Here is a 16,802-nt window from a genome sequence, read left to right as displayed (position 1 = left end):
GGTTAGCAAAGCACCAAGGACAGGTCACTGCATTGCCTTAATGTTGTAACTCTTGAGTGTTTGCGGAATAGATGTATTTATTTATTTCTGTCTAATTTCTAGACCTCTATTTCTTTATTCAGTTTTTTTCCCCTTTTTTTGCCGTTCGTTCATGGATTGTTTTTGTGTTTTAACGAGATGATTTCTGTTGCTGTCGAGCGGTTTTCTTGAATTAGGTTAAATATATCAACCGATAATGTTGAGGCCTTAAAAATTTAGTCATTTATTTGTCATCGAGACTTGAGCTTGCCACGGTCAAGAACACTTTTGTTTTGTTTTGTTTTAAATGCTGGAAGAGTTCTCATTTTTCCATTATTAAACGTTTTTGAACAAGACACATAACCCCTTTTCTCAATTGTATTTTAACCATGTCAGTGCTTGTACTAAAATTATAAATTCCGTTGGAAAGTTTTAATGTTGGTTGCAGAATCAGCGACGCTGATAAAAAAAACTATTGGAGAAAGTTGAAACATGACACCATTAAAGCATTTTCTTATTTAACAAAAACCTGCAGCCTAAAAAAAGGCTAAACATGAGCTTTTCAAGGTTTGCCACAAGAAGCATCATGTTAGATACTTAAAGCCTTGCTGGAAATAGCAGATCTACAAGCTTGCGAATGCGACGCGTTGTGAGCTTGTAGATCTGCTATTTTCAGTACAAATTAAGCAGATCTTCAAGTTAAGGACACGTTTGCTTGAAGATCCGTTTTCTAGGCAAGCGACACCGTGTTGTGATTTCAGTATAAATTCAACTTTAATTCCTGGATAAGAATGATAATGAATAGTCCAGTTCTGTTTATTGATTTGAAATCTATTTTATTTTCCCATGTTCACTGGTAATTGTACCACTTAATTTTATACATTTTCGTATTGCCAAAAATAATGCAATCTTTGTTTCTTTAGTTGAAGATCGTTATCACCGTACAGTGTATAGACATGTTTTTAGGAGATAGACATGTAAATATCCTTGCAAGTGTATGGGTTGTACACACACACGGACACATATACTTACACAAGGGGGGGGGGGATAACATTTTGTTTGACTTTACAGACTGTCATTGTCTCTTAATACTGTAGAAGATTAAGTTGTAGTGTAAATGGTTTATTACTATGTGGCTTATATAATCTGGCTTATAATCACGTTGACCTGACAATGACTTGGATCCAGTTGAAGTGGAAAGTGGTTATGATGGAATAGCTTTTTTTGGGGGGGGGGGGGGGGATATTTATGATTTTGTGTACATGTGGAAGATGTTTTCTTTTGTGCTCTTTATTAAAATCTTCAAATCGATGTTGCACTCGCACGTTTTCATTTGAATGCACGCTGATTGATTTAAAGCCACACTGCGATATTTTTAAGTCGCCTGACAAATATATCGTGGCTGTAGGGTGGTAATAACCTGACTCCGTCAAATGGAAGAAGCTTGCGACACATTTTGTTTCAAATGCAAATGAGATTTAGGGTGGGTGGTAACCTTGTATGTCCAAAACCGTTCATTATCAGGAAATGGGAAAAACATCTGTGTTCCAATGGATTTGTATTTTTTACTTGTTTGAAAATAGAAGATTTTAGTTCTAGATTTTGATTCTACATTAACTAATTTTGCTGGGGACCCTCTGGAACCCCCTCAGGAACCCCCTCAAGGACATGGGGGGTCCCCACACCCCACTTTGAGAACCACTAATCTAAAGGGCTATAGGCCGTGATGGCTAGGGGTGTGTGTGTGTGTGTGTGTGTGTTAGATTAGTATTGTATGTCAGTAAGTATAAGTATTGACAATACTCACTCACTGCCACATCACACTCACACAGTGGTGGAGGACGTACTGAGATTATTTACTTAAGTAAAAGTATCAATACCACAATGTAGAAAAAGTAAAAGTCCTGTATTCAACATGTTTACTTATAAACAATAAAAAAAAGTACAAAAGCATTGCGGCATCAGAGTAGTCTTGTACCAAAGTAAAAGTTCTTAAAGGTAGGTTAAGTGATTTTATTTGGTTTAATTAAGTGTTAAATAGCTCTATATTCAGATAGTACTCATTGCTGAGTGTTTGTTCAGTGACAGGAGTCTCTGTCTCTCCAGCTCTTTATTAGTCAGAACATTTATTTTCAGGTCAGGATAGAAATTGTATTTAATCAGGATAGAGAACTCAGACAGGATGCAGATTAAACAAATGAAATTGGAAGTGATGACACTAAGAAATGAGCAGACAGCATTGGAACTGGAAAACTATCAAAATGAAGATGATAAATGGGTCCTCAGTTTGTTAAAGAGCTGGAGAGACAGGGATACCCCTGTTACTGAACAAACACTATAGCAATGATTACTATCTGAATATAGAGCTTTTTTAAAACCTTTTTGTTTTAACCAAAAGCTATCACTTTTCAGAATTTGTCAAACTTGTTTTGAAAATAGCAGACACTGGCTAACAAACAGACATTTTCGAGTTTTGGAAATTGATACATAAATATATCGTCACTGTCATTATTTTATAAATATTATACTATTATATTGTATTATTATTACTACTAATATTATAATATCAACCATTCAGATTAGTGTTAGTTTGACTAACGGGACACACGCACACACAGTCCTTTCTGGACCGGATGTAAACTAGTCTACTTATTTTTAACTATGTACTTCCCCCGTTCCCCCAAAAAAGGGCGAGTGGGCGGGGCTCAGCACCGAGCCAAACATCCAATGAGGAACGTCGACAACCTCCCACACATGGATTAAGTGGGCGGGGACAACAGGCTTTAACAATAATTGTGAGCGTGTGACAGACACCAGAGTAATTTAGAAAGAGAGTAATGACAGTAGCGTCGACTCATGGTCGACTCCCATTGTAAGAATCGAATGCGGAAGTGCTCTGTCTACGTCAATGAGATGGTTCCAATGTTTGGAACTATAGCCCATAGAGGCCCGCTTTGCGGCGAGATCAGAGCGTGACGTTACTCTCTCCTCTACACACTGACAGACACACACCAGGGTTGCCAGGTCCGCTTATTATAAGCGACTTTGGGCTTATTCTTCTGGTAAATTGCTTGTAGATATTGGTAGTTGCGGTTTTTGGGGCTTGTTTCTAAAGTGTAGTTGCTTGTTTGGGCTTGTTTCCTAATATTGTTTAAACCAGTTTCAAGTCAAGGACCCCCAAATTAATATGTATTTGTCCACGGTCCTGCGGACCCCCATCTGAAAATATTTGATGCCAGGGATCCCCAATAAAAGATTATTGTTGCATTATTTCGTGACATGAATGAACATGAATGATGTTTCTTAAAAATAAAATAAAAACAAAGTGTGTCTACAAAAAATAAATAAAATATGTTGAAAAAATGTTTCAAAAAATATTCCACTTTTTGGGGGGGAAATACCAGATCTACAAGCTCACGAGCATCCCATTGTGACGCGTCGATCGGCTATTTTCAAATGGCCAACGCGCCGGTATAAATGTTTAAAGGGCGAAGGAGGGCTCGCTTTCTTCTGGGCTTGTTTTCATAGACCTGCTTGTTTCTCTCTCAAAACCTGGCAACACTGATGACGGACACTCTCACACACACACACACACACACATACACGGAGCGACAGATTGCTGCAGAAACAACAAAAATACTAATATTTCGGATCTAATCGCCATTGGGTGTAGACAGTGATCGGACATCGGGATGATGCTGAACGCTGGACGGTCCATGTTATCCGAGCTGCCCAAGATGTCAGCGGCCAGCCAAGTGGAGAGAACCGTGCTGGTATGATCAGCCTTAAAACACTGCACCATTCATAAAAAAACACACTCCGTAATAGATGCTACGATAGACGGCTTGTAGGTCTAATAAAAAGAACAGATCCATCCACACAAGTTGATTGTAGATCTGCTTTTTTTTCTTAGAGTAAGCTACAGCCCCTCTAGTCTAGTGCACTTCTTGGTCCTGTATGTTTTTTTTAATTGGGCTGCAACCACCTCCATTTGACCATATCATCATAATATGTGTTTATGTCTGGGTTATGATCTGACTCTGTGTGTGTTTATTTATCTGATGTGGTCTGTTATTTAGTCCTGAATGCCTTTACTGTCTACTGTATAGCGATATTATCTATCTATCTATCTATCTATCTATGGTATCTATCTATCTATCTATCTATCTTTCTTATCTATCTCTAGTGTGAGATATGCTAACTGAATAATCTCGGATCAAAACAGACATTATTTACTTTATACTGTGACGTGACAGATTACAAAACTGAAATAACATTCAGCTGGGGACCGCTTGCCTTGGAAACCCCTCCAAGACTCAGGACAGGAGTCAGGACTCCAACACATCTTGCTGCTGTGTTTGCACATTAGTACTTCATCACCCAGCAGATATGGGAGAGTTTATGTTGTCATTGGTCATGTCCAGAGGTCACCCTGCAGTCACCACCATACCAGCTTGTGGTGGACATTTTTAATCAAAATTAGATTTTTTTTTGCCACTGACATACAAAATAGTCTAAGCGGTCAATAATATTACCAGAAACCTACAGGCAGAGTATGGAGAAGCTATTATAGGCTATTTGTAAGACCACAAACATATACGGTTAGCTCCGACGGAACCTCTCCCTCCGCTGTATAGCTCCGAGAGGGAGAGGTTCCGTAGGGGCTAGACTACGGTATTTAAATAACAGCACTGACTGAAAACAATTCACAGCTAATAATTCTCTCTCTCTCTCTCTCTCTCTCTCGCTCTCTCTCTCCATAGTCGACAATGAGCAGTTAGTTCATACACATTCATTCACAAATATTAGGTTGTGAATATTTAGTATTTATATTACAATTAAATATATATATCGATTATTTTTTTTCCCTTCATAATTTATTTTTCAAAATCAAAAATGTGCCACGGACGGACATGGACAAGTTTTGCCACGGACACACACGTCTGTCTGTCACATGACCTGATGTCTTGGTACACTGGGCAGGTGGTTAGGATGTGTAGCTCAGTTTCCACCTGCACATTTGTCTGTCTTCTCTTGGGAGCCAGGTCTGCCTGTGGTGGGCTTTATTGCAGGGGTCTTCAATGTTTTTCAGGCCAAGGACCCCTTAGCTGAGAGAGAGATGAAGCAGGGACCCCCTACTACATGTTGGATTCATGCTGACATATATATTCAGACATTTAACCACTTAAACCCTCAATACTTTGTAAACTTGACCTCGGTACTTGGTCTGCTCTTTTTTTCCCTGTAACCCAAACCTCTTATATTAGCAGAAAATAGCCGATCTACAAGCTCACAACGTGTCTTGTTCCCGCCCAGAATAGGGATGCGAGGGTTCAAGTGATTAATGTAAAATTAAACAAATAAAGTCCCTATCACACAGATTTGGCGGCCGCCCTGAGATACTGTCTATCTCTGAGGACCCCCTAGAGGTCCCGGACCCCCTGTTGAAGACCCCTGCTTTATTGCAAGACTGTACATAATCAAGGCTTATCTTTGTTTTGGGTCGGTCACAGTGCTCAGATATTCTGCCACTGTGAGTCCTCTGTTCAGGGCCAAATAGCGTTCCAGTTTACTCTGGTTTGGGGTTGATTATCTCCAGAGCTTTTTTTTTGTTCACTTATAATTTGATTTAGTCCAGGGGGTTTTCTGCCTTGTGGCTCTGCTTGTGTTTGTGTACGGAGTCCCAGAACCAACTGGCTGAATGGACATCTTTAGAGTTTCTCTGTTAGGGAGCGTGTCTGGGTTACTTTCTTGAAGAATTGATAATCTGTCAATCGAAGTCTGCTCTGCATGCGTTATTTGGCGTTTTCCATTGGACGTGGAGAATGGATTTGCAGAGTTCTGCAATCTGCAGGCAGCCTCAATGTGGTGTTTATCCCATTTTCCAAGTTCTTGTTTGGCAAGTAGACCCCAGACTTCACAACCACAGGGGGGGAAATTCTATAACGGAATAATATATATATTTTTAAGAGTGACTTCTCCAGAGTGTGTTCCCTAATGTTGACGTTGCACTCAGAATATAATCTCTCTCAAAGTAAATCTCATTCCAAACGCCAGCACGGAGATCATTTTCCAAGCTGGGAACCGATCAAAAATAGACTGAGGAGGACATTGATGCGTGAAAACAGACTGAGCCACACATGTGTACCGATATAGCATGCTGGAAATAACTGAACTTGTCACGTCGGTTGGTAGCTTGTAGATCAGTTATTTTCAATAAGTTATCTACTAGCAACTTAAAGATGTACAGTATAAACAGAAGCCAGAGTAGATGTTAAAATGACCCCAAAGTGAAATACCCCTTGCGCTTTTGTGATTGGGCATGATCTCACAGACACACACGCGTACGTGACTGGCCAAGCCAAGACTCAAAAGACAGTTTAGTGAAAGCCACACATAGGCATTTATTTAGGAATAATTGCACAGCATTTGGTAGCGGGGAATAATGCATGGCCTAGGTACGTATTAAAACAACACAAGTTCTTCCCGGTCCGGGGTATAGTCCATGCACATTTCCATGGGTCCCTGGAACAACATATTTTGATGGAGTCGGCAGCCAAAAACATAATCTTTTCAACTTTTTCATGTCAAGGACCACCGAAAATGTAATTAATTTGGCCGCAGACCCCCCATCTCAAAAGATGTTGTTCCAGGACCCCTCCCCCCCCCCCCCACCACGCAAAGATTTGAATTATAAATGTTCGCTTAAAGAACATAATATATATATTTAAAGATTTGCACACATGTTCACGATTGTTCAAAAATAGCAGATCTACAAGCTCATAGCTATGAGCTTGTAGATCTGCAATTTTTGAATAGCCCAAAGAAATCTAAAAGTGACACAGATACTTTCCCGGTACCTATATATATATATATATATATATATATATATATATATATATAGATATAGATATATATATATAGATATAGATATATATATATAGATATATATATATATATATATATATATATATATATATATATATATATATATATATATATATATATATATATATATATATATATATATATATATATATATATATATATATATATATATGTAAGATTGTGAATGCAGTTCTTCCACCGCTGTGTGTCGTTACAGGAGGAGGAGTTCAACTGGTTGCTGAAAGAAGAGGTCCATGCAGTCTTAAAGCAGCTCCAGGATATTCTCAAGGTAAAATATTGTTGAGGTCGTCCAGAAACCTCTTATCTCCGTGTTTTAACTTGTTGCGTTTTTTTCGTAAATGAATGCCCTACTTGATCATACTACAGCGACACACTAAGCATCGTTTTGAGCTTGTAGATCTGCTACTTTTGCAATTTATTCTTAACAGTTTTGGACATGTGAGGTTTCCACCCGACAGAGACAGTGGCCCTCATTTATCAACGCGGTGCAGCCCAAATAATGGGCGTACGGCGAGATCACCGCACCTTTCGGCATTTATCAATATATCCTGACGTGGGCTTCATCCTACCGTAGGCTGAGATCTCACGTCTGGTAGAGACCAGTTGTTGACTTTGGCTGCGCCCGTTTATTCCATTGCAGACCTGCGGAGTAGCATTGTCTGACTGTCTGACAGGCATCTGGACACATAATCCACTCCTAAATGTATATCTACACTAATAAATAATCCCTGTGAAAATATAACATTTTATAAAGTAATTTAAACAAACTGCTTTAACAGTCATTCGGTTAAGCTTGCAGATCTGGCTGCATGGCTATTTTAAAATAGCAGATCTGCAAGCTCACAACGGGTCGCATCGCGACGCGTTGTGAGCTTGTAGATCTGCTATTTTCAAAATATACGAGCACTTTTGCGTCGGGAGTCCCGCGGTCGGGACTCCCGACCATCTTTTCATGGACAGTGAGGTCTACAAACTTACAGTAGCTTGTCCTATGGTATGGAGTTATGTCATAGAGAGTTATGTAGGCTACACAACCTGGCTGGGTTAAGGATATAAACCTGACGATCGAATCTCTTATTAACGTGGCAGCACGGGATCACTGCCGCCCGTCCGAGTCTCACGGGGAATATCCTACATGACTGCTTGTGCACTGCTCGGTATGGGTTAAATAAATTAATATACAAACCCCATTCATGGCGATGTGATTGGTATCATAATGTCATTCATGTAGGCTACAAGCCTACGTGACAAAGATTGTACCGCTACGGATTACATGAAAGACAGTGTGTGTGTGTGTGTGTGTGTGTGTGTGTGTGTGTGTGTGTGTGTGTGTGTGTGTGTGTGTGTGTGTGTGTGTGTGTGTGTGTGTGTGTGTGTGTGTGTGTGTGTGTGTGTGTGTGTGTGTGTGTGTGTGTGTGTGTGACTTGACAGGCAGCGAGGCGAGGCGAGCCGGCCAAACTCTTTATTTTCGGTTCTTCATGTCGTAAAATCGGGGTGTTTCCAGAATATTTAAGGGCGTGTTATTTAAATGACGCTCGTTTTCAGGCGTGAGATTTATCAAAGCTCCGACCTGATGTACGCCAGGATTGGCTGTGTAGGATTCGTTGATAAATGTGACTTCGACGTTGGTGTACGGCCGAATATATGGAAAAATATAAGCCGGTTTATAAGCTCCGTTGATAAATGAGGGCCAGTATCTGTCCTCACATTTAAAGGTGCTGTAAGCCAAGGGTTCCCAAACATTTTTGGGCTGTGACCCCCCAAAATAATCATATTTGAAGTCGGCTGGGACCCCTGAACTGGGGACCCGCCCTCCCAATTGTAGGAGTTGAGGTGTTAATTTAGTTTGACTCGGTTCTACATTTCACAATATTGTGAAAATAGCCGATCTACAAGCTCACAACGCCTCGCAACGAGAATATTGCCTCTTTGGTAATATTTGACAATTTGGCCAATGTTTGACCATGTTTATAGTACAGTTTGCTGGTTACTTTTGACGTAGTAATGGTCTTATTATTTTAGAGGTATTAAAAGTAAAATTTCACTTTAGAAATGTGACTATAACCTGTATACACTTATACTGTACAGTATGTTGGTTTGTTTACGGTTTAGTAAGGAAACAATGTTGCACATCATCTGAGGACAGGATATTTTTTTCCGCTTTGGACCACAATCTGAAAATATTTTGTGCCAGGGACCCCCATACTTAGTCACATTTCTACGAGATGTTTTGAAAACAGCAGATCTACAAGCTCACAAGACAACGTGGCGAGATGTGACGCATTGTGAGCTTGTTGATTGACCTGATTTGGCTCTGTACTTGGTCTACTCCCCCCCCCCCCCCCCCCCTCTACACCAAATCTCTTTGTGAAAATAGCCTACAAGCCGATCTATTTTTGAGGCTATATTTTCGGTGAACATTCCCCCCAGAATAGGGATGCCAAGGTACAAGTGGTTCATTAAAAAATATATATTTATTGTCATCCCCCTGTAGTAACCCTCTGAGGACCCCCTAGTGGTCCCGGACCCCCTGTTGAAGACCGGGGGTCCCATGGTCTAAAGTGTGCACTATGAAACAATGAAGGAGAGGACATTTCACACTGCTGAACAGTGAACAGTGTGTGCGGTGTTCATGCTGAGGCATGATGCAGTCACTGTGCACAGGAAATGTGATTACCACACACTTCCACCCGCCCGCATAATAACATCAATGCATCTTTAGACACAATGCATATTGTCACTGTAGAGGGAAAACCTTGTACTGTATGTCCAAATTTACTTTTCAGGAAATGGGGGGGGGGGGGGGCATTAGCATTTAACAAGCTCTTGTTAAATGTTAATGCTTTTCATTGGTTCAGTATTTACAAAGCCCACAGACACACTTAACCACTTTAAAGTGGCACTATGTAACTTTTGTTTTTATGAATACAAATTCAATGTGTCCAATCTGTATGGTCGAGTATGTAACTTATACAATTGAGGTGGTTGTATTTTGTCTCCCCGCTCTTATATTGAGACATTTAGAGAGTGTCAAAGGTCAAGTCTCACCTAGATTCTATTTATCCCCTGAGCAAGCAGATATATATATATATATATATATATATATATATATATATATATATATATAAAATAAAATAAAAACAATCATTTTATAAAATAATTGATAATAATGTATCCCTATTTTGGTCATTATCGGGGAAAATTTGAATTACATTAAAAACAGGTTAAGTATCAGATCTACAAACTGTGAGTTTGTAGATCTATTTTGAACTCTTTCTTTTGCATGACACTGCTGAGTGATGAAGCATAACATAGGTTTTAAGTGATTAATCGATTTGTAGACATAAACAAAATTTGAAATATGTATAAAAAAAAACACGCTTCTCGATTATTAAATTAATCGAAAAAGCAATCGATAAAGTAATCCCAGAGTAGCGAGACTAGTAGGGTTCATGTGGTTCTAGCAGAAGTCAGGCGGTGATGGAGGATTTGAGAGACACTTGCTGGTACATCCCAGACATTACAACCACTATACACTTTTTTACTGAGGACGTAAATGCTAGATGCCTAAATTATAATTGTAAAACTACATAAAAAATTTGGGCAGAAATCTTGTATCTCCATAATAGAATCTTGATAGAGACCTGATTTAAGTTGATTTTGAAGTGGTAAATATAGGGGTAGGACCAGATAAGCATAGGCTTCATTCCTACTCCTTTTCAAACAATTACTGTTATTATGATTATTATTTGTTTATGTTTTTAATGCATTATTGTTGTGCACTATTTTTGTGTTTTATTTAGTTTTTTAATGTTCGAAATAAACATTAATTCAAATATTCATTCATTCAAATTTCAACTTTTTACCTTTATTTTTTAATTAATGCCCTACTTCATCATACAAGTGTTGCACAAAAGTAGTGAAAATAGCAGTATGTTCAAAAAGGTTTTCAACATACAAGGTTTGCACCCGACAGAGACGACTTGCTTATTTAATGAGTTCCTTTGTGCCGGTGTTCACAGGAGGCGTCTAGACGCTTCTCCATGCCGGCACCAGGGATGGAGAGTCAACTGAAGCAGGAGAACTTCATCCTGGGCAGCTCCACGTAAGACACCACCATTATCTTATTGGTTTTAGACCAGAGCTTTGGTTCTCAAAGTGGGGTCCGGGGACCCCCAGGGGTCCTTAGGGGGAGGGGGTTCCAGGGTAGTAGTTAACATAGCTTACATAGTTAACACAAGCTCACAGCGTGTCACTTTTTTTTGAAAATATTTGAAAAATATCGAAAATGTTGAATAGTTTGGATTTTTATTTTTACATACATTTTCTCTTCTGGGGGTCCCTGGCACAAAACCTTTTCAGATGGGGGTCCGTGGCCAAATAAATAATTATCAATTTTGGGGTCCTTGACATGAAAATCTTTGAGGACCACTGGTCTAAAGGAACAATAATACCTGGGTAGGTTCCCAGACTCTAACATGCTAACGACCCCCAAATATACAGTAGCCTTCCCTCTTACCCTATTACAAAATGGCAAATTGTAATAGTGGCCTATAAGCTCACAACGTGTTGCAACATGACATAGCCTCTCTTTTGACTGATTATTCAGGAAATATGATCTCATATAATACAGTATGTATGCATACAGAATGTGACTACCTGAATTTGATTGATTGATTGAATACTTTTATTAGCATGATTATTAGCAGTTCAGGTTGTTCAGACTGGAACCGTCTCCAATTACACTAAGGGAGAGCCCCACACTCTCAGCTTTCAAAGGACAAGTGAAACAGTGGTTGAAAGATAAGAGTAAGCTACTCTAAATTGGGTTTTAATATATAGCTCTTGTTGATGTAATTGAGTGCTGTTGTTAACTTATGTTGTATTGTTGTTATACTGTGATGTCTGTTTGTTTTCACGTTTTTCGGGGGACTACGGATGGAAAGTCACATTCGCTAAATCCGGCATGTTTACACTTTGTCATGTGTACCTATTACACCATGTCATCGTGTTCATTAACTCATTCAATGCCAAGCTTATTTATGGAATTTTGGCTCTGAGTGCCACAGCCAAAATTCATTGTAAAAAAAAAGTGCTCAGGAGCCGAGATACAGCCTTTTTCAGTAAGAAGTTAAACAAGGAGTGAATGGAGAAGCAAATCTTCAAATCATCATATCTTGGGTTCTGAACATGTTTTTATTTTTTTCATGACGTCTTTGACGTCATGTGGCGCACGGGGCGTCAGGCCTCGTGACGTCTTTGACGTCAATGTGGCACTGGATGAGTTTTAATATGTACTGTCCTGACCAGATAAATAAAGTTAATAAATGCTAAAAGGATAACAAAAAAAAGGCCCAGGTGCTTGTTTCCATTGTGGTCCATTGTACTCAATTCATCAGTAATTATAATACAATACAATACAAAACATAATGGCATAAAGCTCATAAGGTATATTTACAGAGAAAGGAGGGTGGGGGTGGGTGTCAGAGGATTCTACTATCTCAAGGAGTTAAACTATGTTCACTTGTGTTTTGTACTTGTACTTCTTTTAGTTAAAGAAAAGCGTGTCTATTGGCAATACAAATAACTGTTAAACCAGGCCTAAGGAGGGCAATAAAAGACCCATTATAGGATCATTTTTGTTGAGCTTTCTTCCATTTATCAAAAACATGTATAGAAACACAACCCCATCAATTTAGGCAATCAACCCTTTTCTCCTATGTGTATGTAGTCTCCTTGGAAGAGTTGACACTCGGTCTCAAAGTCACAGCCCTGGAGCAGTTCCCTGTAGTGATCTCTGACATCTTGGTATAGAGGGAGGGACGCCTGGTGCGGATCCATACCGGGGAAAACCACAGGCTTCTCATTGAGCAGTGGCTGCAGCCTCAGGCCATCCTCTCCACAGTCGTACAGCACCAGCAGTAGGTTAGCGGTGTAGGGTAAGAACTGGCTGGTGCGGAACGCGCGCTGGGCTTGCGCAGCGTAGTTGTCGGATGCCAGGCGCTCGCTGTCGTTGAAGAAGCCCAGAAGGGTCAGCAGGGGCAGAAGTGTCTCCGCATGGCCGACCCGGATTGTCACAGCTTCGGACGCTGCGTTCCCCAACCCGTTCTCACTGGCCGCTTTGTCTAGTCGACCAAAAACGTCATGGAAAAGAATGCAACTTGACTTGCTGTTGATGGGGTGGCCATAGCCTCTTTTCCAGAAGTGCTTCAGGTCAAGGGCATACTCCAAAACCTGCGCATCAGCCGCGTCGAAGAGCTGACACCAGGGGGAGTTCTCATTCTTAATGGAAAACTCATAGGCACAAAGGTGAAATGCCGCTTGAGCCAGATCGTCAGTGATGAGACTGTGCGGGACATGGAGACGGTCTGCCATCCTCTCCGTGACCCGCTTCATCTCTGGTCCCGAATTGAACTTGTCGACTTCTTCAGTGGCCGACGGGTTATCGTCAACAACTTTCAGAAACCTAGCGCACCGGTCAAAGAATCTTATCAGGGCATCGTTCACCTCATAGTCAAACTCTTGGTCATCAATATCCCACAGTTCTGTCAGACCTCTCTGGAAGGACAAGGTGCTGTTGATACACCTGTGCTTTGAGCTGGTGATGAACTTTGTGTGTCCGCCTCGAAGCTTCTCCTCTGAAATCAACCAAGGGAACAACTTGGACATCCTGACAGCCAGATGTTTGAGATCTTTCACACCTTTCTCCACCAGGCGGCCGTCCATGTCTTCAGTGTACCACATTCTCCAGTGGTTTTTGACTTCACGCAGCCAGCTCTCTCTGCCAGAGGCGTTGTGTAAAACCAGGTCGTAGACTCGCTGCATCTTCTCGACGTTTTCGGACGTCGGATACCTTGTGCCATGTCTTATTATGGCGGTCAGATGAAGTGTGCGGCATTCTGCAGATGGGAGCTGAGATTTGTTCACAGCAAGGATGTCCTCAATGAGATATGGATTCACTTCCTCATACCTCCCTTTCGTGCCGAAATATTTGGCAATCGTTGGTATACTTGACACACTGCTTGACGTGAAATAATCTGTAAAACAACATGAAATCGCACAGATGAAGAAATGAGCAATTGTGAATTTAAAATATAAGGTAAACCTCATTCCCAAGTTGGTATATTCCAAACTCCCAACCCTGTGGCACACAATTATGTCCTGATCGACGGAATACTCAACGGTGAAAAATACCACGCCTTGGCTGGTTAGCTAAGCCTAAGCCAAGACCCGCGGCAGTGGTGTTCACAAGCTCACAAGTGAATCTGGGTTGTAAGGGTAAATATCCAGGCTGGCACAGCAAAGATCGAGCCCACATTGAAGTCCCTGCGTATCGCCTTTCGATCTGAATCTATCACTGAGGTTTTCTTTCCTTTTTATGTCATTGGCTACGGTGTTTGTGTCATCCAGGTGATGTCACTATGGGACAGCAAGCTGTCCCTTGCCAAAGCCCAATGACTTTCCAATATGACTGCTGTGCATAGCCTTGGCCATGCATTGTTTCTCGTGTGTTTCCTGGAGGGAGGGAAGCTCACCTCCTACGATGGGCTAAGCCTTAGCGCAGTAATTGGGCCTCTTCCTTACTTCCTTCACAGGTGTTACCAATGATACTAATGAAGGCTCTGTTCCATTTATTGTAGCACAGTGATTCTCAAACTTTTACATTTCAAGTACCCCCATAACTCTGAGAGTGTACAAATGGAACCAAATGGACTCCATTTGTACTCTTACACACCCGTAATGGTCCATTTGGACCCCCCTCAAGGAACCATGAGGGTCCCTGGCCAACACTTTGAGACCCACTGGTGTAGCAGAGTGTTTCCAGTGAGTTAACACCCTGACTCTATTCGACCAGAATGGAACAGAGCCTTCATTAGTATCATTGATAACAGCTGTGAAGGAAGTAAGGACGAGGACCAATTTATTTCCAATATAGCTGCTGTGCATAGAGCCTATTGTCATCAGTGTTAGGACATCACCCCAGCCACAGCCTGTTCACACCAGTGCTGCGTCCTCGACCTGGCCAACGATACCGGAGTATCAAGAGCCATAACAAGAGACTGTGGCAGTCTTCTTTTTCTAGAAACTGTCAGGCTGCTGAACAAAACCTAAGCCTGTGCTTAATTGATTTTCACTATACTGATGCACATATAATGTGTTTTTTTTTATTGATTGTTATATCCATATATGGAGTCTATGATGTCAGACTTAGATGTGTGACGTGGACACATATCTGTGACGTGGTCTAACCATAACGACTAAGACTCACACATATTTGGGTGTGTCACTATGGCAACCCGTCCAGCAATTGTATGATGGGAAAGCCATCTCCTTTCTTTCATAATTGGGGAGAACCCCAATTATGCCAAATGATTCCTCCCCAGACACATCATCTGTATTTTGCCACTGCTGTTGTATCGTACTGACTCGCCTGCTAGTGAGGAGCCCCCACCGGGATGATGTAGAGTCTTCATCCTTCTCCTCCCGCCGAACTACAAAAATCTGGTGTGTGTCTTATAAGACCCTTGATGGAATGAAAGGCAACTTACGGTTTCCGAGAACTGAAGAAGCATGTATGCTGAGCGGAATGAACTCGGGTCTGAGGGAGAGACAGAGATTCTGGGCTTCCTGAAAGGCCAAACAGGCCCTCAGCTTGGCTTATTGTGGGGCCTTCGCAGGGCTTCGCTTGACATTTGTGCAAAGCTTCGTGAGACGTCTACTAGGCTGCCGCCCAACGGGCACCGTCCTAGTATTTCAGATTTAACCCTTGAAAAAACGGGAAAACATCTGTGTAATTTTAGATTTTAGCATTGACTATTCAAAAATAGCAGATCTACAAGCTTGTTCATCTGCTATTTTTGAAATGTTTTGAAAAATCTAAATTTGGAATAATGTTGAATTAATTTTAATACAATCTCTCTTCTGGGGGTCCCTGGCACAAAACATTTTCAGATGGGGGGGGTCCGCGGCCAAATACATATCAATTTGGGGGGTCCTTGGCACGAAAACATTTGAGAACTACTGATTTAGAAGGCATTTGTAGAATCGGCCTCAGGTCTTAATCCAGGTACTCCCAAACTAGAAAAAGTGCTCCTCGGAGCACTGCCAGACCCCTAGTGGTTGAAATCTGAAGATCAGAGCACTACGTCACGCGAAGCTTGGCCAATCAAGGGGACAGGTAGGAAAAGAGGGACAGACCGACAAAGCCTCCTGTAGGCCGACCCCTGGGGTCTGGCAACAAAAATCCAGGTACTTCCTTGGCCTACTGGCAGTGTGCACATGACATACTGTATGGCGCTGATCTGTCCAGCAGGTCACAAGATTAGGCCCGGAGACACAAACGCACGCACGCACGCACACACTCACACACACACACACACATACACACACACACACACACACACACACACACACACACACACACACACACACACACACACACACACACACACACACACACACACACACACACACACACACACACACACACAGACTCAGTCATATCCAAATCTTGGCATGGATTCAGCCCAAGTGACTCCCCAGTTTAAAAACTAAATGTGCAGGATGCCAGCCATGCAGGGACAAAATTAGTCTGTTTAACTGTGGACATTCCTGTATGGTCTTATGACTGTGGTTCACACTGCTTCACTATGGTTTGTCTGGCTAACTGGCACTGAATGTCTGCAGCTTTTCTACTTTTACTTTATCTTTATTTTTTAGCTTTATCTACTTTTCAGCAGTGCTTTCCATGAAGTTCCAAAAAATTGTTTTAAGACAATATATCCGGAACAAAATACTACATTTTCAACATTACAGATGATGAAATTCTGTGTATAGAGTCCATCTTTTTGACTACGAAGGGTAATTCAGAAACT

The 16,802-nt window shown here is 41.2% G+C and overlaps 2 protein-coding genes across 2 annotated transcripts in view; one reads left to right on the top strand and one right to left on the bottom strand.

The window, feature by feature from the left end:
* Positions 1-3,626: 3,626 nt before the first annotated feature.
* rogdi (rogdi atypical leucine zipper) overlaps positions 3,627-16,802 on the top strand; it is a 31,674-nt gene continuing 18,498 nt past the window's right edge. The window contains exons 1-3 of the mRNA XM_080447329.1: positions 3,627-3,791; positions 7,124-7,195; positions 10,950-11,032. Of these exons, the coding sequence (XP_080303455.1) occupies positions 3,711-3,791; positions 7,124-7,195; positions 10,950-11,032 (236 nt within the window). The 5' untranslated portion in view covers positions 3,627-3,710. The remainder of the gene's footprint in view (positions 3,792-7,123; positions 7,196-10,949; positions 11,033-16,802) is intronic.
* Positions 12,631-15,401, bottom strand: LOC308098649 (multiple inositol polyphosphate phosphatase 1-like; the record flags this gene model as incomplete). Its single annotated transcript, XM_080447053.1, has 2 exons — positions 12,631-13,964; positions 15,359-15,401. The coding sequence occupies 2 exons, from the start codon at positions 15,399-15,401 to the stop codon at positions 12,631-12,633; spliced, it is 1,377 nt and encodes a 458-aa protein (XP_080303179.1).

This window comes from Gymnoscopelus braueri (genome assembly GCF_963280865.1).
Source record: "Gymnoscopelus braueri genome assembly, chromosome: 13".
NCBI classification, from domain to species: domain Eukaryota; kingdom Metazoa; phylum Chordata; class Actinopteri; order Myctophiformes; family Myctophidae; genus Gymnoscopelus; species Gymnoscopelus braueri.
Note: the sequence above shows the minus strand (reverse complement) of the source record. Positions and strands in the feature narration are given on the sequence as shown.